This window comes from Anastrepha obliqua, chromosome 5 (assembly GCF_027943255.1).
Source record: "Anastrepha obliqua isolate idAnaObli1 chromosome 5, idAnaObli1_1.0, whole genome shotgun sequence".
Lineage (NCBI taxonomy): Eukaryota > Metazoa > Arthropoda > Insecta > Diptera > Tephritidae > Anastrepha > Anastrepha obliqua.
In genome coordinates this window covers 72,922,237-72,944,539 of record NC_072896.1, presented here as the reverse complement: position 1 = coordinate 72,944,539, position 22,303 = coordinate 72,922,237, and the positions used below count along the sequence as shown (strand labels likewise).

Here is a 22,303-nt window from a genome sequence, read left to right as displayed (position 1 = left end):
TGGTTGTCCCTGGATATCCGTTGCAGCCGTTGCTAATAACTTCATTCAGAAATGTTGAGAATGCCAGTTACCGCAAAGCCTGGGCAACATCACAAATGCCTGAACGGAGTCCACGAAACCAAAATTGTAATTAACTGGTCCAGAATCGGAAACTTAAAAATGGTGTTTCCTAATCCGCAGTGGGACACGGTAAACCAATAACACTGCCTTAAACCAAAGAGGCAAAAGTAAAGTTACATAGATTACAAAACTACAGAAACACGAGTGAGAGTGAAGTCAGCGAGACGTTAAATGGACTATTTCAATCGAGAACTTGATCGAGAATCATTACAAAAATGGGCTACTGATTCGTTTGATGCCATTATGATAATGAAATATTAAAAAACATGAGAACACGGGACAAAGTAAAAACAAGAATTTGACAGTTGCAAATACACATTTAGTAGAAGTACACATTTTGTAGATATGAGATTAAGAAAAACAACTGCATTTAGGATTTTAAACATTTTTTCAAGAAATTAATTTTTATTTTTACGCGCGACGGTAATGACGTCGCCATTTAATGCTAAACGTAGCTTACAATTAACATTTCTATTTTTATGTAATGTATGTAATTGTATATATACTTTTATGCATGTATGTACTCATATATGTAAAAATTGTATTAAATCAAATATAGGCCATCGTATATTATGCATATATTTTAATTACTTTTAAGTTAATTTTTTTTTTCATTCTTAGCTTGAAACTAATGCTTACATAAAAAAATCGTATTTTTAAACGCCTTTTTTGTTATATTTTGCTGCTTTGTTTCGTTTGTTTTCTGTTCTGGTTACATGTGTTGGTATATTCAAATCAATTGACAATATTGAATTATTGAAGGAGGGCGGAAATCTTACCAACACAACACTTCCTTTCTTTTGTGTGTTCGTTTTTGTTCTCCTTTGTTTGCATATGTATGTATAAATTTAAATTTAAATTATTGCGAATTTCAACTACGTTATAGACATATCCACTAGGTGGTAAATACAGATACCAAGACAATAATAACAAAAAATTATAGTAAAGCAAAAATATAAATATTAACGGCATTTTGCATTTTTTTTTTCTTCGTAACAGAAAAAAGTTGTACAAAAATAAATAATTACAAAAAAATTCATAAACGACTAAGGAGAATATTTGTATTATTTTTCCAAAAAAAGTAAAGAAAAGAGAACCTCAAATTGTACTGAGGTGCAAAGAAGCAAAAAAGTCTATCTTAAGACATTTTTTTTTTTTTTTTTTTTTTGGTTCATACACACGCACTCACACAAAACAACTAATTAAAATTCGATTCATTAACTACGCCGTACAATAAGCTGCTGCTTCGGCGGCAGTAGCAGTGACAGCAGCAGTGTGAAAAGCAGACTGCAGTCATGGCTCTTCTTGTGTGCCAGTCACCGTTCGTCCCACGCCATGAATGCTATTTAGCAGCTCTTATCATTTACGCGAACATTTTGTTCTTTTTGTCGCTTGAAACGTCGCTCTTTCCGCCAAGCCTCGATACGTTGCTTCAGTTCAATATTTCGCACGAGCATATCTTCGGTCAGCGGTTGGCGATTGAACGGATCAGTGTTGCTATTCAATAAATGCCGTGTTATAACAGAGCGATCCATAATCGTACCCGACGGCAGCTTTACTGGATCCGTCATTAGTGTATCCATTAGCGGATCTTTGAATTCGTCGGGCGCATCGGCCCACTCATCTTCGGCTACCTGATTCGCAACTACAAAAAAATAGTAATATATAAATTTGTATTTTGTATTGCACATATTTTGCCATCAACTTACGGTAAACCTCATGCGCTTTGCTAATTAATGACCTGAACTTCTCCACTTCAATCGTAGAACGTATACCTAAACGTTCTATGCGGCTGGCGGCATCGTCAAATAGATGTTTCTGAAATGAACGCTCGTCGGCGGCCAATGCCTGCGCAAACCTATCACAGTCTAGATGTGTATATATATCAAAAATTTCGCCCAGCAGCCGACGTGGCTCCCAACCATATTTGGCTGGATTGCGTACTTTCAGATCATTACACTTGGGGCCGCACAATTGTTGTAAATTGAAATTTAACATCGAACTGAGACGATCGATTAACTCGTCGCGCATGAATGGCTCTTTAATGTCGTTCTGAAAATTAAAAACGAAAAAAAAAACAATTTTGTTTACATTTGTGTGCATATTAGACAATTTACATGATGGCTATGCATGCACATTTTAAAATAGAAAAAGAATTTTTTAAGCGTAAATAATAATAAGTTAAAATAATTCTTTAACTCTACGAGAGTGCATTATTTCGTTTTGTCCTTATTATTGTTTTAGTCAAATACACCCGAAGAAGATATGCTTGAACCTCAATATTTCAGGCATGCAATGGCAAAATGAAAGAGATCGGGCTTCGACAAGCAATGGCAGAAATCTATAAACACTCATTCCCACGACCAAGGATTGCTACTCCATCAGCATTTAAGGGGGAATATTTATGCTGTTCCAACAAAATAAATTAATATATACAGGGTGAACGATGTGAAGTGTTACCTATTCAAAATACCATAACTTTTTTGTGTGAAATTAGTTTTTATTGATTTTAAAGACAAAATTGTTCAAAAATCATTACAATTTTAACATATGTATATTCACTTTAGCTCGATACGACCACCTTTTGTCTTGACTATAGCCTTCAAACGGTCAAAAAATGAGTTGCATGCTGCACGAATGTGATCTTGAGGTATTTTGGCCTATTCTCGTATAATCGCTTTTTTCAGCGCATCCATACTGGCATATTTTTTAGGCCTTACCTTGCTCTCCAAAATGAACCAAATGGAATAGTCCATCGGATTTGCGTATGGCGAATTCGAAAGGCATTGTGTGGACGAAATGAAGTGTGGAAAATGATTTTTTAACCATTCTTGGTTCACACGAGCTTTATGAGACGGTGCCGAGTCCTATTGGAACGTCCATGGTCTACGACCCAAATGTTTGCGTGCCCATGGCTCTAAAGCAGCTTCTAAAACATTTTCTCGATAAAAAAAAATGGGAGAGCGTCCATCAGCGGTCACTGCGGCCCGAACCATTACTTGCGATGGGAAATTGCTTCGAGTGGCCATACGTAGGCTCATATTCTCGTATGAGCGTTCGGTCAAGTAAACACGATCGTTTTGAGTGTTTATGAACTCAATTGGGAAATTTTTTTCATCAGAAAACACAATGTTAGGAAATTCGCCACGTTCGTGCAAGCACAACAATTCCTTTGCTCTTTCGCACCGAAATTTTTTTTGCTGGGGTGAAAGATCGTGTGCTTTTTGGAACTTGTAAGCCTTGACCTTGAGCTCATTTTTCAATATGCGTCGAATGCTGTCTTGCGATATTTTCAGTTCTTTGGCGAAGTCGAGCCTTCACTTTCGAACCATTTCTGGCGTTGTTGCGGTTTTTTTTGGTCCACCTCTATAGCGTTTTGCAATGCTACCAGTATCATTGTGACGTTTTATAGTGCGATACACAAACATTTTATTCACTTTGAGGTGACTGAGCTCACGAACAATGGCTGGTCAAATATAACGCAATCACACTATTACGTTTGAATTCCATCACAGAAAAAAAATTCAACAAAACTGAGGCGCAAATGCTTTTAATGGCTTATAAACAATATATTGAACTGTCATTAGAACAATTTTGACGTTGATGTCATAAGCAGTTTTACAGATACAAGCAGTGTGAAGTTGGTAACACGTTATATCGTTCACCCTGTATATATATATATATATATATGTGGAATGCGTCTTGATGTTTCCCCACCTCCCAGGCATGTCAGAAGGTATCTATCTCTTCAACTACAATAACGAAATCCAGGACAACACACACTACGGAACTAGGTTAAACTCCTACTTATACTCAATATACTTAGTCTTGCCATAAATTCCGTGACAAATTCTACGATACATACGGCGAGAAAAAAGTTCCGTTATTTTTGCATTTGTTCATATCCATTAACTACTCATAAATTATACTCAGTTTCGTGCAAACTTCGCTTGTTAACAATGGAGTGGGTAAAAGTGCACGTGAGATTTACGAATTGGTGAAAAACTTAATATTTCGAGAATGTTTGTTTACCGCACGATAATCGTCTTTCCCAAATGTCTGAAGTGACAGACAGAAAAAGGCGTGGTCGTCCTCGCGTGGTTGGAACCAGTGCAGCCATAAAAGCCATTCGAGAAAGAATTCGCAGAAATTCCCTCAGAAAGCAGAAAATCATGTCCAGGCAAATGAATATATCGACCAGATTCATGTCAAAACTAATATAATTAGAGATGATCTCCCCATGAAAGCCTTCCGTCGCTCAACTGGCCATCTTTTGACCACGCGCTTGAAAAAAATTAGACTCGACTTTGGTGGCACGCGGTCAACGACCTTGAAAATATTCTTTTCATAGATGAAAAAATTGTCACTGTTGAAGAAGTTTTAAAAAAGAGAAATGATAAAATCTATGTTGAAACTTCTAAAGACGCAAATGCGAAAAAAGGATTAAGACCAGGAGGATGTCTTAGAGGTGGTGAAACAGTTGAGCGTACTAAACATATGTCCAGCATGTGAAGGTACCCCGCACGACACTAACCACCTCTTCACATGCCCCATCAAACCCACTCATCTAACACCTCTCTCCCTCTGGACCCAACCCGTCGAAACTGCCAGTTTCCTGGGCCTACCGTTAGATGAGCTAGACGAAGACGACCGGTAATTACACTACACTGACAGGGCGAAGATACTGCTACAACAACAACAACAGCAGTACTTTCGTCAATGGTGAGCGTTGGATCTTCCAGCAAGATTCCGCTCCAGCCGGTAGGGCAAAAACCACTCAGCAGTTGCTAAAAACAATATTCCTGGGTTCATAACCGCAGAAAATTGCCAGTCTGGAAATCCAGATCTGAATTCATTGAACTACAGTTTGTGGTCAGAACTAGAGAACATGGCCTGTCGAAGGCCTCACAGAAATTTCGAATGAAAATGTAAAATATTTTTTTTTAATTTTTACATTATTTAATAAAACTAAATTCATTAAAAAAAGTACTATAATTTCATATCTACGAGTACAACGGACTGAACTTATAACAAAACTTTTGGCCCGACTAAGTATGTCCAGCGGTGAATGCACGCCGCACGATACTAACCACTATTCACGTGCCCACGTAAACCTGAAAGCGACGTGGACAAAACACATAATGTCAACCGTAGAGTTCCACGGAAGAATGACAAGCTGGCTAGTATGCATAAGAAATTAAGAAAATTATTCAATTGTTGCAAGCACACAAGGGTGTAAGACGACTATAGGGTCGTTCTTATCAATTACAACAAAGAGTTAAGAAAATCCAAGCGTGAATCTTAGATGATGTCAAACCATCGGTCATTCACAAAAAGCCGGAAGGATACTCTAGAATTTTTGCTTCAGGTACACTTTCCGGGTTCATCTGAAGCATCGGTAACAGATGACTGGGCTCAATACGACAGAACATAGGTCTGTGTTGAATAAAACAGCTTGGAGGTTGTCCGGAGTAATTTTTGCTTCCGACAAGGTTGGCTTGGCTATTAGATCCTTTCAGCCTTTTAAGATACCAGGCGAGGACCATATATTACATATTTCCTCCCGAACACTATGGAAAGATTAGTGAATCTTCATGGTGCTACAACAACAACAACAACAACAACAACAACCTCAGTTTACATATAATAAAGGAAAATCCTCGAAAGGAGCACTTTACAATGTTGTCACAAAAATAGAGACAGCTTTAAATGCTAGAGAAATTGCTTTATGTACTTTCTTAGATATTGAAAGCGCCTTTGATTACACGGACTATCGGTCTACAGAAAGAGCTCTTCTTAATAAGAGAATCGATACATCGACGGGAGGGTGAATGAAAACTATACTTGGTAGCAGAATAATCAGCTAAACTATAGGGACTGAAACTGTTTTAGTCAAGGCAATGAAAGGCTGACCACAAAAAGGTGTTTTGACACCACTTCTGTGGTTTTTAGTCATCAAAGTCATCGGTGATCTCTTAATAAAACTACAGGAGACAAGCTTTGATACCATTGGATATGCTGACGATCTTACGGTCACTAAGTCAGGCAAATTTGGAGGTACAATTTTCAACATCATGAACCAAGCGCTGGTCCTCATATCAGACTGGTGTCGTGCTGAAGGATTATCTATTAATCATAGCAAGACAATCATCATTCCTTTTACAAGCAAATTAAAGCTTGATCGTGGTACAATAATTGTAGAAGGAACTACTCCAACGAAGTTACTCAAAGAAAAGCCTATTTGGCAATAACTGGTACCATGAACAGGTGTCCCACTGTTGCTATAGAAGCGATAGCAGGACTATCCCTACTGCATATTTTCTTTAAAAAATATGCTACATAGGAAAGATCTCTCTGACTTTGGTCATACAAGTCCCATAACAAAGATATCGGATCAGAATATAATTTCTTCATTAACAGACCATATAACCCAAAATGTGTTTTTAACCATAGGTTTGAAATCATTATGCTCAGACCGCGAATGATTCACACACGGTTCGAAAACAAATACGGGAATCTATGGTTCAAATAGCAAAATCTATGGTCAAAACAAGCAATTTCAATCTGTGCGAGATTAAATCACACGAGGGGTAGCAAGGATGCACACACAGCTATATACTCGGACAGTCAAGCTACATTAAAAACACTCGCTTTACATTCTATGGAATAGAAACTAGTGTACGAATGCCTTAATAACCTAAACCAACTTAGTACAGCAAATTAAATTGTACTTTGCTGGGCTCCGGGTCACTCGAGAATAAAAGGTAAGGAAATTGCTGATGAACTCGATAGGGCGGGATCGGCAGCAGATTTTCAAGGTCGAGAACTATACTGTGGTATCAACTAATCAAAATACTCAAAGATTACCCATTGGGAAGTCACACAGTCAAACCAAAAGGCTTATAAGACCATTTACCTACAATAGGGAACCGCATACCAGGTCACTATTACTTAAATTACCATCTCTTAAAAATCCACCTTGGGAATAAGACAGAGAAAAGACTATATCTGGTCGCGATCGCCCCTCGGTAGGCAATGGCAAACCTCCGAGTGTGTTTCTCCCATGAAAAAGCTCCTCATAACAAATATCTGCCATTCAGAGTCGGCTTGAAACTGTGTTGCGACTTTTGGTGTCTGTTTTTATTTGTTGCGAAAAGAGAAATTTTACTCACCGTTAAATAATGAAACATTTCCACGGTTTCGCGTGCAAGTGTCAAATACGAACGACATTGCCGCTCATCAGTATTTAATTGGGAGAGTCTAGCCTGTTGATATTCGGTGCTCAATTGCGCCCACATGCTTTCGTCCATCATCAACACCTGGGATATTAAACAATTGTATATAATACAAATGAGTTTCAATACTCTTTCATTCTAAGGCATATAACTTATTTTACCTGTGTCTGATGTATTCGTTTCAAATTTTCCAGGCATTCGTCCAACAGGAATGTGGTGTCATTCATTAGCATATTTATGAATTTCACAAATTGGTTGCCTGAATTCGATTCGGTTATCATAACCTGCCGCAACACAGGATTTTCCCACATTGATTTAAATAGATGACTTATGTGATATCTGCAAAAACGACAAATTACTGCATAAATAAATTTAATTATTTCTATAATGCGAACCTAATAGTAAATTTATCATAGAATTCAGTGCTTTGTCCAGTCGTTTCAATATCTACGTAGAATTTCATGAGCGCGCTACAAAGCACAGTCTGAGCCAATTCGTGATTCCACATCTACAAAAGAAAAATAAGATTAAAGACAACTCAATGATAATACAGAGCACATATTTAATATGCTTACAGCTACACTTAGTGCATTTTGTGGTCCAAGTGAGAACACAAATAACACCTCAACTAATTTGGCAGTGGCGTAAGGATTCTTAATGAGATTGGGCACACAGACGCATGTCAGCAACCATGTGATTATCGAATGATCAATTGTTTGCCGTATATCACTGAGCGCATGTTGCATGGCAAATAGTATGAATTCGGCAATATCGTCCACATACCATTCGGGCAGTGCGGAGAATGCATCCGTTGGCGTCAATTGATTTACCGGTACATTAGCTATAAAGGGGCCCTCAATGGCGCGTCCCTCAATCTGATATAGTAGATATTCACAAACCGTCGAATAAAAGAACATGCAAGAAGTCAAGAGTTTGGAGTCGAGCAAGCACAGCTCACTGCACATTTTCGACCTGGGGAGAAAAAATATTTGATTAAATGGATATATGAAGTAAGACGCATATTATGAAATGGAATCCATATATAAATAAATTTTATTTAATTAATTTACGTACAATCTAAAATCATTAGTGCCTTACCTGGTCAACTTTTTCAATTGCTTATGCCAACGTTCACGGAATTGTTTATTCCTTTTTGCGTAAGGTGTATTCTCCCAATGCGATTTGGTGCGATCGATTTCGTCAATGAGCTTTTGTAATTCTTTAATGGCACGAGCCTTCTGTCGGTAGCGTTGAATGGCTGGCATAAAGCCCAAATGATGTGCTTGAAGTGTAAGGAACCAACATTGCGTCTGGAAGTTGGCATTGTGAGTGGCCGTACTGAAATTACTTTCAATGAACCGTTTATATTCGGTATCGGTAAAACGTAATTTCGTATCGTTCTCAATGGAGATCAACGAGTCTTTATAAAATGGAAATGCGGGATCGATGCGATCCAATTTGATTTTCACCGACAGCTGCTGCAATACGCTCATTAGATTTATGACAAAACCATCGCGCGCAAGCAATTTTTCATCACAAGCGAACTGTGCACGACGTTCATTATAGCTTAATATTTTGCTTATGTATTCGAGTGTTTTAGGGCGGCTATTTACGTTCACTAGCAAAGAGTGAAACACTGTATGCATAGAAGTGCGCATTGATTGCATTTCCTGAGTACAGAAAATTAAAAAGGAAATCAACAAAAAATAAAATAAAATTATATCAATATGTAACCATCCCAAGTAGTATTTCTTACCCAGCGAAAGTGGTACATATTGTATACAATAAGATTGCTCTTGCTTTGCGCCTCGGCAAATTTCACGTTTTCCTCGGCGAACAACGAGACGGATAGAAACGGGCCTAGATAACTGCATTTCACTATTTCTCGGCCGGGTATCTTCGTACATATTTCGGGAAGGAAATTCACTTGTGACGCAATCAAATCACAAATCGGGCGCGCCGAACCCACTTTAATGGTTACCAATTTAGCTAACAAATCGATTTGTTGGGTGTTGATGTTGGCTGTGCAAATGTTACGTTGCATTCCAATGAAGAGCCCGCGCAAAACTTGAGTGAATATTTGTTGAAAATCTTCGTGTTGATTATATGCAGTAGCCACCAAATCATACAAAAATCCATCGGGTACGCGACCTTGATATAGCGTTTCTAGCAAGGCCGATTGATCCAATATATAATTCACATTTTCATAGATGCGATCTGTAAGCACAAGTATGGTGGTACGCATTATGGCGTCATATACTTGTTGTAGTACGCTTTGAATTCTCGTTGCCACTTCAAGTGGATCACTACTGCTACTAACGCTGTTATCCGTTAAGTATTGTTGGCGCTGTCGATGGCAATTTACTAAATACAAGAGTACCTCCTGCTTAGCTGCAGTGCCGCGCACAATTATAGAGGATGGTGCAGGATAACTAGCGCAATCTAAATTAGCGCCAGTAGACGTAATCGCTGCTGCTACATATAGAAATAGAAATCAAACACATATTATGTTTTTAATTTATTGTACAAATATCTGAGGACCTACCTTGAGATGATGTCGGTTGATCATCGTCGCGAGCGCTACTGCCACCGCCACTCATTGCGTTTTCCGAAAAGAAAATCGATGGTCGTGTGCCACCAGCACTGCCTGGCGGAGCGTTTGCTAAGATCTCTTGTACTTCTGTGTCATCGCTTTTAATCTTTTTCGGCGTTGAATACGTCGGATTCGCAGTTGCCGTTGTCAATGCTGTAGCTGTAGACGAGGTTGTAGATGTCGAAGAAGTCGCTTTATTATTGTCATTGGCATTTAGAGCCGCTGCTGAAGTACTGCCACTTCCAGACGGCACATCTGCATCGGTATTAGCCGAAGCAGCTTTTGTTCCGCTGGCACCTTCTTTTGTCTCGTGCTCTTCTTTATATATCTTCAGCACACATTCCAAAAGTACATCATGTATGATTGTTTCAAACTCAAAACGCATATGCGGATAATGTTCCAGAAAACTGGCAGTTCGGGGGCATATCATTGAGCCGACGCTATGTTCATTCCAGGTTGCATTGAAAATTTTCGAAATCATAGCTTCGATGCGTTCATCTACCGATTGCTCAGGCTGTTTACGTTCGCTGATCGTTTCTGTAGTCTCTGTCGTCTCCATGCGTTCTATGTCATTACCCTTAGTCTTAACTAATCCATTATTATCAGCCTCTTCCTTAACAAGGATATCGGTTGGAGTTGTGAAAGCAGACGAGACAGGGGTTAGAACTGAAGAGCATTTCGCTATATCCATAGGCTGAGTAGGTGTGGTATTTATCGAATTCATTTCGACATCAACATCCATTTTAGTGGGATCGGAAGTGGCCTGTATATTTTCTGAGTCAGCTTCCGCTGGAGCATTGAGATGGGTGCGTAACAAACGGGACTCATTTGCAGAATAATTTAGGCAGCGAGGCGCTGAAAAGAATTATGAAATAATTTATAAAATTTGTATGAATACAAAATATTGATATACAAAAAATTAGTGCACTCTGCAATATACAGTCTGTCTATTAAAAGCGTGACCACATTTTATAGGCTAATAATATAAATTCAATAAAATTAAGCTATAATGGCTTCACATCTTTGTGTTAATTTCTGTTCAAGTTGTTTGACCCTCCGTATTTGTTTTCCTTTGAGTTTTTGCTTAACGGCTGCCTAAACATGTGCAATAGTCGTCAACATTTTTACCTTCGGTACACCGTTTCACCAATTTAAAGTAAACATCTTTGACTCCTTGTTGTTGTTGTTGTAGCAGTATACTTCTTCAAAAGTAAGGGTGTGTACATAGGAACACTGATGCTTCAAATCATTTTTCATACTCGTTTTGTAAAAACATCGCACGCTTTCTAAATTTTTCACAAAACTAACAAATTGCACAATGCATATTGCGAAAAGGATACGCGTATTTAGCAACATTTAATTTTTTTTGTTTTTATCGGAAGTCTAACTGTGAATTTTGCCGGTTACTCTTCTATTAGACAGACTTTTGAGTACAAAATGAAATGAGTAGTTAACTACCTAAACTTTTCTCATCATCCGCTGTTGCTGGAGTCCCTGGGATTGTACTGGAGCTTGAACAGCTCTCTGTTATGGTAGCATTGCTGCTACAGGGCGAATTTACTTTTGGCGTACTAACGGCCGCTAAGGTGCGCAATCTTCGGGCGCGTATCTGTAAAACGAGTAAATTATTTGATAAATTTTCAAAGTATAATTACATTTTTACCTCTTCCGGCGTCAATTCATTCATCTTGGTATTTTGCTCCTCAGCTGATGACATGTTAAAGCCTTCACTCTACTCAGTTCTGTAGTTTTCTTAGTATTCACTATTTGATTACGGCCTTAATTTATATGTATATATGTATCTATTACTAAATTTTAATATATTATATTTATGTATTTTTTAATTACTTAATGTTCTTAATTACTTTAGTTAATATTAATGAAACAGGCAGCAGCTTCTTATCCAATACTACTTGAGCTTCCTTTACTGACTTGCACTTCTGTCGGCGCTGTCACTGCCAAGGTAAGCACCACAAAATTTCTTTTCTTTACAAATTTTCTGTTTTCCGCACTATGATTGAGTAAATTTTGCGTGAAAATACTAAAACTGGCAAATGCGTTGGTGATATTTATCTGTTGTCTCTACGTTATTATTTCTGTTGTGCTATGATGCGTTCGTGGGGAGGTGGATGTTGAAATGATGACTGCGGACTTCGTTGCTGCGTTGTTGTGGGTGAACGAACTGCATGAAAATACAAGAAATATCTATAGTATTAAATTTTCCATTTTTGTTTTATTCTATTAATAATGGAGGCATTTGCGCGTGCTAAAAAGTAACTGAGACAAAAGGTAAATTGGCCATTTAGAGGCCAAATGTCAAAAACCCATTTATGACTGCGCGCTAGAAAAAAGAAATAGCGGGAATCAAGTGTTGCCTCCAAAAAAATTCAGGTCGAGGTCTCAAATAAGTGTCAGGGTATGTATAAAGCTTCTCTGTGCAATTATTTAACACCAAATATACACAATGGAATATTTTTATCTTGGAATTTTTATGATAGTTATTCTTTTATGCAGAAGCCATCTCTGTTAATTGGCACACTCATTTTTTGACACAAGGTATAAGGGTCATATATAAAAGAAAACATCCGATCATTTCGAAAAAAGAAATCAAATGTAGTGGAAAAACTACTAAGACTCGAAAATAAAAAAATTATAATTAAGGAAACATTACCAAAAATATAAAATTGCGAATATCAAGAGGAGCATGCATTTGGAAAAATTATCAAAATACGATTATTTCCAAAGACTTAGTAAGATGTATTTCTTTTACACACAAGGTCAAGCACTGCCGACAATTATTTACCTCCAGCTTGTATTTACTAGAAACAATTGCTTGTTTATTTGCTAAGCATTATGTATTTACCTATAAAAACAAAGGTATTAGCTGCACGGAAAATTTTATATATGGCAATATACATGCATTAGGCCGGGTCGATTTGTGGGGAGGCAAAAAAAATCGCCCATTGCTCTGTGAAAATCATATTCTAGGGATCAAAATAAGAAACTTTGCCGAAGGAACCATACCTCTAAAACGAATTCTGATGCCCCCCAATTTGGGTCGAACTTGTTAGTTTCTTTTCTATAACGCACTTAAATTAATTTTTTCATTTACATACATATGTTCTGACTAAATAAATTTCTTAAGAGAAAAAATAGATATTATTATAAATAAATAATAAATATTATTATAAATAAATAAAAATAAAGAAAAAATATAGCCATTTAGCTGATTTTTTCATGTAAAGGCCAAAAATGGTGATATTTTTAAATTGGGGGGCATCAGAATTCGTTTTATTTATTTATTTAATTCAAGCAATGAGCGATTTTTAAATCGACCCGCCCTAACATGCATACAGTGGCTTGCAGCTTATTTCGTCTGTTCATTTATTTCAGAGAAAATATATAATATTTTGCATTTAAGTTTCATTTTCAAACAAACTTAAATGTACATTCACATATACATATATACATCCAAAAGGTTTCGTCCTTAATAATATGACTTTTAGCAAACTGAAATATGGGCTTTACATTGAACGCGCAAACAAATGGATTATTTTGAGCTATTTTTCTATGTAAATCGAACTATGGAAAATTATAGTTTGCCGATTGTAAGAATTTTGGAGCATTCCTTTTTTCAACGCTGACGCACTACTTATGATTGGGTCTTTTTTGATTTTCCTCAAAATACATACATCTTTCGTTAACCTGTGGAAAAACTTTAATTGGGGCTATTTGAAAAAAGTAAAGCACACAATTTAACTTTGCGAATTTATTAAGTATAATTCAAGGAACACAAGTAACAGTTATTTCGAATTTACAAACTGAAATATTGCCGTATTCTAAACTTTAACATTGACCGATAACAGTAATTTCCCAACGTTTTTTTTATGTTGCCTGATAACTAATATGCAAAGGAAATATTTTTCCGTTGCCAATCTGTATCCATATTTAATACACATACATATATATATAATACCCGAAGACATTGTTTGCGCCATTTTTTCGTTCGATTTTGAAAAATGACAAATCGAAGTAAATGAGACAACTGGACGAAACAACGACAACCTGGATTAAATACAACGGGGTGCTAGTTCTGAGATAGTGACTCCGTTATAGTGTTAATTAATGGTTCAACTCAGAGATAAGATTAAATTGGACCGACTAAGAGAATAAAATGTGCAGTAATAAGAGATATACAGTTGATTAATAGATGTGTTATCGTGGCATGGGACTATGTAAAATTTACACTTCATATTGTTAATAATGAAAACTTCTGCATGATAGTAATCAGGCAGCGTAAAACAAAACGTTGTAAAACAACACTTATTGGCAATGAAAACACAATTTTCTTATATGTAGAACAGTTATCATGCAATATAAAAAATAAGCGTTGGATATAACTCTTATTGGTGAAATAAAAAATGTTTCTCATCTAAAAACTGAAGTCTTATGGGGGTTTCCTTTTTCCCAATAATATCACATTTATTCAAATTTTCGTTCTCTTTTCTCAAACTTTTAGTCTGACCAAGCGAATTTATAGCATTTTCTACACTCTACAAATCGTAAGGGTGCGAGTTGTTCAGCTGTGTAGATAAATTCTTGCAAACAGTTGTACGAAAACTATAATTGTTACAAGAAAAATGGAAGCAAATCGTTATATTTCATTACATATGTTCCATATATATATATATATGTATATATAATATATAGGGCGGGGCATGTAAAAAAAAACGAATCAATATTTTTTCAAACTTTTTTTTATTTTGAAGATTGAACATTGTCATTTATGAATGAAAAATAATATCGTTCAAATGACTGCCACGACTGGCTTTACAGTAGGCCATTCGATCAACCCAATTTTTAAGCACATTTTCGATTGTTTGGGCTCCAATTTCATGAATGGCAACTTCGATTTCGTGTTTTAAAGCATCAATCGTCTCTGGATGGATCGCATAGCATTTGTCCTTAACGGCTCCCCACAAAAAATAGTCCAACGGGCTTAAATCACAGCTCCGAGGCGGTCAATTGATATCGGAATTTCGGTTGATTATTCGGTTTTCAAAAACGGTAGCCAAAAGTTCGAGTGTAACTTTGGCTGTGTGACAAGTTGCACCGTCCTGTTGAAACCAAATGTCGTCAATGTCATCATCTTCAATTTTTGGAAACAACTCGTTGAGCATGTCACGCTAACGCTCGCCATTTACTGTAACCGCGGCTCCTCGCTCATTTTCGAAAAAAATTGGCCCGATGATGCCGCCAGACCAAAAACCGCACCAAACAGTGACTCGTTGTGGATGCATTTGCTTCTCTAAAGTAACGTGTGGATTTTCTGAGCTCCAAATCCGACAATTTTGCTTATTGACGTAGCCACCGATGTGAAAATGAGCTTCATCAGAAAAGAAGAAGAAGACTCACCACTTTGGAAATGGGTGATGGGAAATGTTATTTGTGTTACCATTCTCAAAAAAATAGGTGGTTCAAAAAGCAAACACTATATGGCCCACCCTGTATATACATATAGTATAAAAGGTTAAAATAAAACATGTACAAATATAAATTCTTTCAGGTTTCACTATTTTTATTCAAAATAACGCTCCTAACAATTGTATGTGAAAAACTAAATAATCTGAATGCCCATCATGAGCTTGTCTACAGGTATGTTAAAGGACATGCTCCATTGCGCAGAACCCGCAAATTCATGAATGCCTAATTGTTGATAACGCCGAGATATCGATGTTGATGGTTGTTTAGCAACCCTTTGCAGCAGCAATATTTGTTATTTATTTATGTATTATTGTTAGTACTAATAATACTTTACATTTCCTACATTATAAATATTATTTTTCTTATTCATAATGAATTCTACACATTTTTGTTTAAATGCCATATATCTTGTCTCGTTATTTGTTTTCATTGGTAATCCATTATACAACTTCAGACCAATATAAAACATGGAATGTTGTGCTTTATTGCTCTGTCTATACATAATTCGAAAGTCATCATTATTTCTTATTTTTGCTCTTTTTTTACCGCAATCGAACTCATCATCAAATGCAGACTATTTGGCTGGATAGGCCACACTTTGCGCAATGATGTCGGCGAAGTTTGCATGGCTGCTCTGTGGTAGAATCCGCAAGGTGCAAGGAATCGTGGAAGACCAAAGACGTTCCCACAACAATCGGTTCTACGTTACCGGAACGACCCGGATTTATATCCGGCCAAGGACTGTCACTCCAGCAGCATTATCCGCACATATATGGGAAATGTTTATGCTGCTAGGACAACAACAACAACCAAAGACGACACATGGGGGATACGGATCTATCAAATTCAAACTCTACTTCGAGTTCCTTAAAACAACTTGCTCAAAATCGAAATGATTTCAATAATTTTGTTCTGTCCCTACGGCCCAAATAAGTAGGAATTGGTTTGCCAGTCCTTTTTCTCTTCGACAAAACCAGTTACTTGAAATTTTTCAAAAAACTTCGACTCATTCGGACGATGGTTTCCAACAAAAAAAATTAATAAATTTGAGATATGTTGTTCTTAAAGACCAACCGTTTTTTTTTTTTTTTTTGTTTATGATTTGTTACCGGAATTCTAAGCAATTACTACTAGACTCGAATTACTAAACGAAATAAATGTGTCCCTATGCTTCACTGCAACATCTAAATTAACGGTTCTTAATTCGTGCTAGAGTTACACTTAGGGTCGTTTTTTAGTGCTAGTTTAACGGTGGTAAAGGTTTTACACTTGCCGCTTTCGATTCACAACATCTCTGCTCGCTAAAGAATTCCACAGGTTGCCAAACGGAAAATTTCTATGTGAAAGCTACAACAATTTAGCGATGATTAATTGACTTTGTCTATAGCCGCTTAACTCACAAGCGATATGCTTATGCCAGTGCTTCGAAGAATAAGCGGGGATATTTTTTATTATATTTTGCATACTTTAACAAAGAACAGCCATGGAATTACTTAACAGTTTGAGAGAGATGTGGTGAGGAGCAAGACACTTGTCCCATGGCCACAGGATCAAACTATTTTGCTTACTTTTAAGCGGGACGGAAAAGCAATGCTATTTCAAAACAGTTTATCAAAACGAAAATAATGCAGTGCTGCTAAATTATCAGCCCTATCATAGAATCCGTCGTAGACTGTTTTTCGTTGAAACTAAGAAATTGTAATCATACAATTCGAATAGCTCCGAACGTACATTCGAAATTCGTAGAGTAGCAATCACCGAATACACTCGTAACGTCAAATCTTAGAGTTTCGTACAATTTTTCTACGACGACGTTAGACTAACGTCAAAAATTAGAACAAGTAATAAAAAGAGTATTTAAAAGAAAACAAAAAAAAGCTTTAAAATGTGAGTCCCATATTATCTAAACTATAAATAAGAAGAAATTTTTGAAGTATCATATCGCACTTGTTACGTTAAAGCGTAACAACTCAAAAAGAAAAGGAAAAGAGTAACCACTCAAAAATTTGTTATTTTAGCGCAACTACTAAACAAATAAGAATGAAACAACCGTTATATTGTTTTTAATGATATTTTCGTGCAATTACATATTTTTCCCTTGTAATACCTATATTATTAATATTTACGGAAACAGTTTTTCGTCTCTACTGAAAATGTTCAGATTTTGAGTTGTTACGTTTTAACGTAACAAGTGCGATATATGTACTTTTATCTGACTTCCACAGGTGTAAAGTTGAACAACTCGGTAGCAGTATGCCACTTTGTTGGAGCTAATAAAGGAGAAATTAATCATGGCATTGATCCTGTAATAACCCTTCCGGTTGTAGTAGAGAAAATTTTCCTTTGGTGGGGGAAATAATTTTTATGTGCGTTCCGTCTACACACAAAATGATGCCAGGAAATCCATATTTTTCATAGAATAGCATCTCGCTTTGCCGTTTTTCATTGGCTCTCATGCCGAGATTTACCCACTGAGGACACAATCGTGTTTGTAGTAACACCAATACGTCTTTTAGTACATAGCTAAATGTCGAATGCCCCATTGGTACGTTGAAATCTTTGCCAACTCCGTGTTGATAGCCTCCTCCGCAAGAAACCGTACCACAGAGAATAGTCGGAGTTATGGACGATGATCTTGCTGAGCTTGCGCTGTCTTTACTGAAACTCAAAACGTATGTAAATGTAACCTATTTTAAGGGGGGAGCCTGGTTTATGAGGTCTAAAAATTCCATTCTTAGCGATTTTTTTTTTAAGGAAACAATTAATTTAGCACTGCAAAGTTTTTTCTATCTTTTAATGAACATTTAAAAAGTATAAAAAAATTTTGTACTGGTTAAAATAAGTTGAAAAAAATGTTTAGCATAGAAATTAGTAGAGCGCTGCAACGCTGGAGGCTCCCCCCTTAAACCGAATTTAAGTAAACTTTTTCTTTACCAAAAAGGCAATCACTTACAATGATTCGTCCATATCGAGAGGGTTGCTGGCATCTCTTAATATTTTTCGCTCAATTTTGAGACTCCGTTTACTTCTCTCTTCCTCCATTAACACAAGCACATGCCATTTTAATATGAAAATTCAGTTAACTTGATTATTTGCCAAAGCTGAGCTGTTATCGAAATATTAAAATTTAATATTTGAGTTTGGCAGCACTTTTTTCGTGTTCACATGGAATTCACGATTACTATTTTTTTCGTATTCGTAGTAGACATTCTTATTCGTAGGTTTTCTACGATGGATTCTATGATAGGGCCGTACATGCAACGTTGGACTCAAGGGAATTTTTTTTTATCGCTCGGTGGTGGTGAAGCGAAAGCAGTTTATACATATATGTATAATTATAATTGGTGTGTACATCCTTTGATGGGCATTTATCCAAGCTCCTCGTTTAATTTGCTTTGTTCCATAAATGGAAGTACCCTACTACTACAGTTTGTACCGCCTTGGAACAGTAGATGGTTTGAGAACCTTTTTTCAAGGTAGAAATGCGCTCAAAGACTCGACAACTATTATGAAAAGACCTTTTCTACATTTGGTGTTTTACGCCAATTATCGACCCTTTCGAATGGTAACGTTAAAATCCATCATGCACAAAACACACCTTTAATAGCTCACAATTTCTGCTACCAGAAATCAATTAATAAAAGCAAGGGTGATTTTTTAAGAGCTATAGGAAAGTTCTTCAAAAAAACACACGTCAAATTCAGAAAAATGCATGAAATTTTTATTTAAATCAATAGTACAGTCCATATAATTTAATGTTTGAAGATTATTTCATGCAAATGTTGACTGCGACTGCGCTTCAAATGGTACATCCGCTTAGTCCAATTTTGGCATACTCTTCCCAATGTTTCGGCCGGTATCTCACATATAAATGCTTTAATGTTGTCTTCCAATGCGTTAATTGAAGCACGCTTGTCTGAATAGACATAAGCTTTAACATAGCTCCACAAAAAATAATTTAAAGGCGGTATATCGCACGATCTGGGTGGCCAATTGACAGGTCCCGAACGTGAAATAAAATGTTCACCGAACTCGCCTCTCAACAAGTCCATTGATACGCGTGCTGTGTGGCATGTGGCACCGTTTTGCTGAAACCACATGTCATGCAAGTCAAGCTCTTGCATTTTGGGCAAAAAAAAAGTTGGATATCATTTCATGGTAGCGCTCACCATTCACAGTTACGTTACGATTCGCAGCATCTTTGAAGAAGTACGATCCAATGATACCTCCAGCCCATAAACCCCACCAAAGTGTGACCTTTTCTGGATACATTGGTAGCTCTTGCAATTCTTCTGGCTGATCTTCACTCCAAAATCGACAATTCTGTTTTTTTACATACCCCTTGATCCAAAAATGCGCTTCGTCGCTGAACACAATTTTTCGACTTTAAACTTTCTTAACAGAACACGCATTTTTATAATAAAATTCAATGATTTGCAAGCGTTGTTCGTTTGTAAGACGATTCATGGTTAAATTATAGACCAAACTGAAGATGTTTGACAGTGAAACAAAACACGAAACGTACGTCAGCTGTTTAAACCAATTGTTTAAAAAGATAATAGCTAAAAAATCACCCTTTACTTTATTTGTTAAATATACAGCACAATTAATAACCACGAAATTAATACATAGGTATATACGTATGTACGGATCTTTAATATAACCATTTGACATTATATGGGGTTGTACAAACGGGTTTGCATAAACATGAGTGCCTCCCAACCTTTCCTTGATTATAAAAACAAATTTTTAATTTACAGAAGATTTCTTTTAGATAATAGCTCAGCTGTTGATATTGTTTTAGTAATTTATGTATGCACTTAAATGCATATTTTGGTGAAGATCCTGCACTGCATTAAACTATTTTTAGAAATCAATAAAAATAATGAGCATCCAAACTAAGAACACCCTGTGGAAGTGGCAGTCAAATAAAAATAAATATAGGCATACAATGTATGAGCTACGTACATATAAACATGCATACCTTCGTATATACATATGTATACTATATAGCATATAATTACATATTTATTCGATATAGACATACTATATAGGTATACATGGATAAAAGAAGGAGAAATTAACAAGGTGTAAAAAAGTAATCTCCTGTACTTATTCTCTCTAAAATGTATTTTTGTACCCGTATACAGTGAATTAATCTAGTTAAATATGCTGCCGCAGTCAGCTCAGAAAAGGAACATACATATATATGTATGTACATACATATATCGCACGGCTGTTGTAGATAAGCCATGGTCGGTCAAGTGCAGCATCAGCGCTCTTATTGGAATCTACTCTAAGGCAATGAAGATGGGGCGTGCCTAGCGATTCAAACGCAGAACTATGTGGCGTATTTCTCAATCTCTAAACAAAACAGATGGATAACAAAAAAACTAGGATAGGATAGATTTCCATCAAATCAAACTAAAATGTACACAGAGTACAAGTACCAATTGGTTAAGACTCGCGCATAGGTGTATATGCACATATATACATTCATACACATACATAATGGTTAAACATCCCGAGGAAATAGGGGATACGAAGGGCACTAGAACGCAAGATTCTGATAAGAAAAAAATTATAAACTAAAATGTGTCACTCAATTAACAAATTTGAAGTGTGCTTAATTTTATATAGTTTTTGTATACAAGATACATAAATATGAGATGTATACGTACAGTAATATACATAAATTATGTTATATGTACAATTATATATAGTACAACTACGCAATAGAAAATTTATTGCCGTCGCAGTTTTTATTCGTTGTCAGTAAATATTTAGTCATGATCCTGTAGTTGTGTACCTGCTTTAAAAATTCTTTTTTTTTTTATAAAAATTCATGCGCAAGTTTCCAAATTGATAAACTACACTGCTTTCGTTCATTTATCAGACGTGCATAAAGTACTTCCCTATTACATATATTTGTTTGTTTGACAAAGTTTTCACAGCACTAAGCACTTTTTCCGTTAATTAGCAGCATTAGTTAACTTTTCCGCTCACTCACCCCTTTGTGGCATTTGCTGTATACTAAATATCTTTTTTAATTTACCACTAGTTTATTGCAAATTAATTTTCCAAATTGCGACAGAAACTATTTTCATGTGATTTTTCCTCAAATTATGTTTCTGTCGCCGTTCTTCTTTGTTTGCATTTTCACGTATTTTATTTTTGAAGCTATTCTAGGCCCAAGCAAAAAAACGAAGTTTCAACAAAATAAGATTATAAAAAGTTCAAGTCTTATGTACCTTTTTTACTGTTAATTTAATCGGATTTGAGTGCGCATCGAACCGAACCGAGCATCAACTAATAATTCGGCACTCTTGATGTACACGTATTTTCCTTTTTTTCGTATGAATTATTTGCTTGCGACCAGCAAGTTTCACAATTTCTTCGGGCAGTCACGTAATGTTTATTAGTATTATATCTGTACAAAAAGTTAAATTTTGTTTGGTTCCGTAGAATATAAGATTTATTTAATTTTCTTTATATTTTCTGTCGCGTAATCTTGCACTTCACCACTTCACTGACTGAACACAAAATGTCGCAGCAGCTAATGAACAATTAGACGTGGATTAATAGGGCTGCCAGTACGATTGAAGCTTTCGTTGCCAATAACTTTATGGATATGGATATTATGCTTTATGTTTTAATTGGAAACAGGTAGAGAATTTTACAAATTAGAGCAAATAACAACTTTTTATTTATACGTCTGCTGAGAGTACGCAAACAAAACAAAACAAGACATTATAAGTGTACATTGTATGGGTCTGGCAGCTCTATGCATGAATGACTGGTGAAATTTATCATATGTGGTTTATTTGCGGCGAAATCAATATTTCCAGTTTTTTAACGAAATTCCGAGTGC

The 22,303-nt window shown here is 36.2% G+C and overlaps 1 protein-coding gene across 3 annotated transcripts; it reads right to left on the bottom strand.

Annotated features, from left to right (window-relative positions):
- Window positions 1–489: 489 nt before the first annotated feature.
- Window positions 490–22,187, bottom strand: LOC129247918 (ubiquitin conjugation factor E4 B). Of its 3 annotated transcripts, none has more exons than XM_054887288.1 (13): window positions 21,684–22,187; window positions 11,797–12,130; window positions 11,612–11,726; window positions 11,407–11,557; window positions 9,901–10,803; window positions 9,112–9,830; window positions 8,454–9,025; window positions 7,931–8,327; window positions 7,751–7,863; window positions 7,517–7,694; window positions 7,293–7,439; window positions 1,830–2,172; window positions 490–1,765 (listed from the first exon to the last, which is right to left on the bottom strand). In XM_054887288.1, the coding sequence occupies exons 3-13, from the start codon at window positions 11,663–11,665 to the stop codon at window positions 1,467–1,469; spliced, it is 3,876 nt and encodes a 1,291-aa protein (XP_054743263.1). In that variant the 5' UTR covers window positions 11,666–11,726; window positions 11,797–12,130; window positions 21,684–22,187; the 3' UTR covers window positions 490–1,466. The 3 variants fall into 3 exon arrangements, with proteins under 3 accessions (XP_054743263.1, XP_054743262.1, XP_054743264.1); XM_054887287.1 differs by having other exon boundaries at window positions 11,612–11,756; window positions 11,814–12,130; XM_054887289.1 differs by having other exon boundaries at window positions 11,814–12,130.
- Window positions 22,188–22,303: the final 116 nt, after the last annotated feature.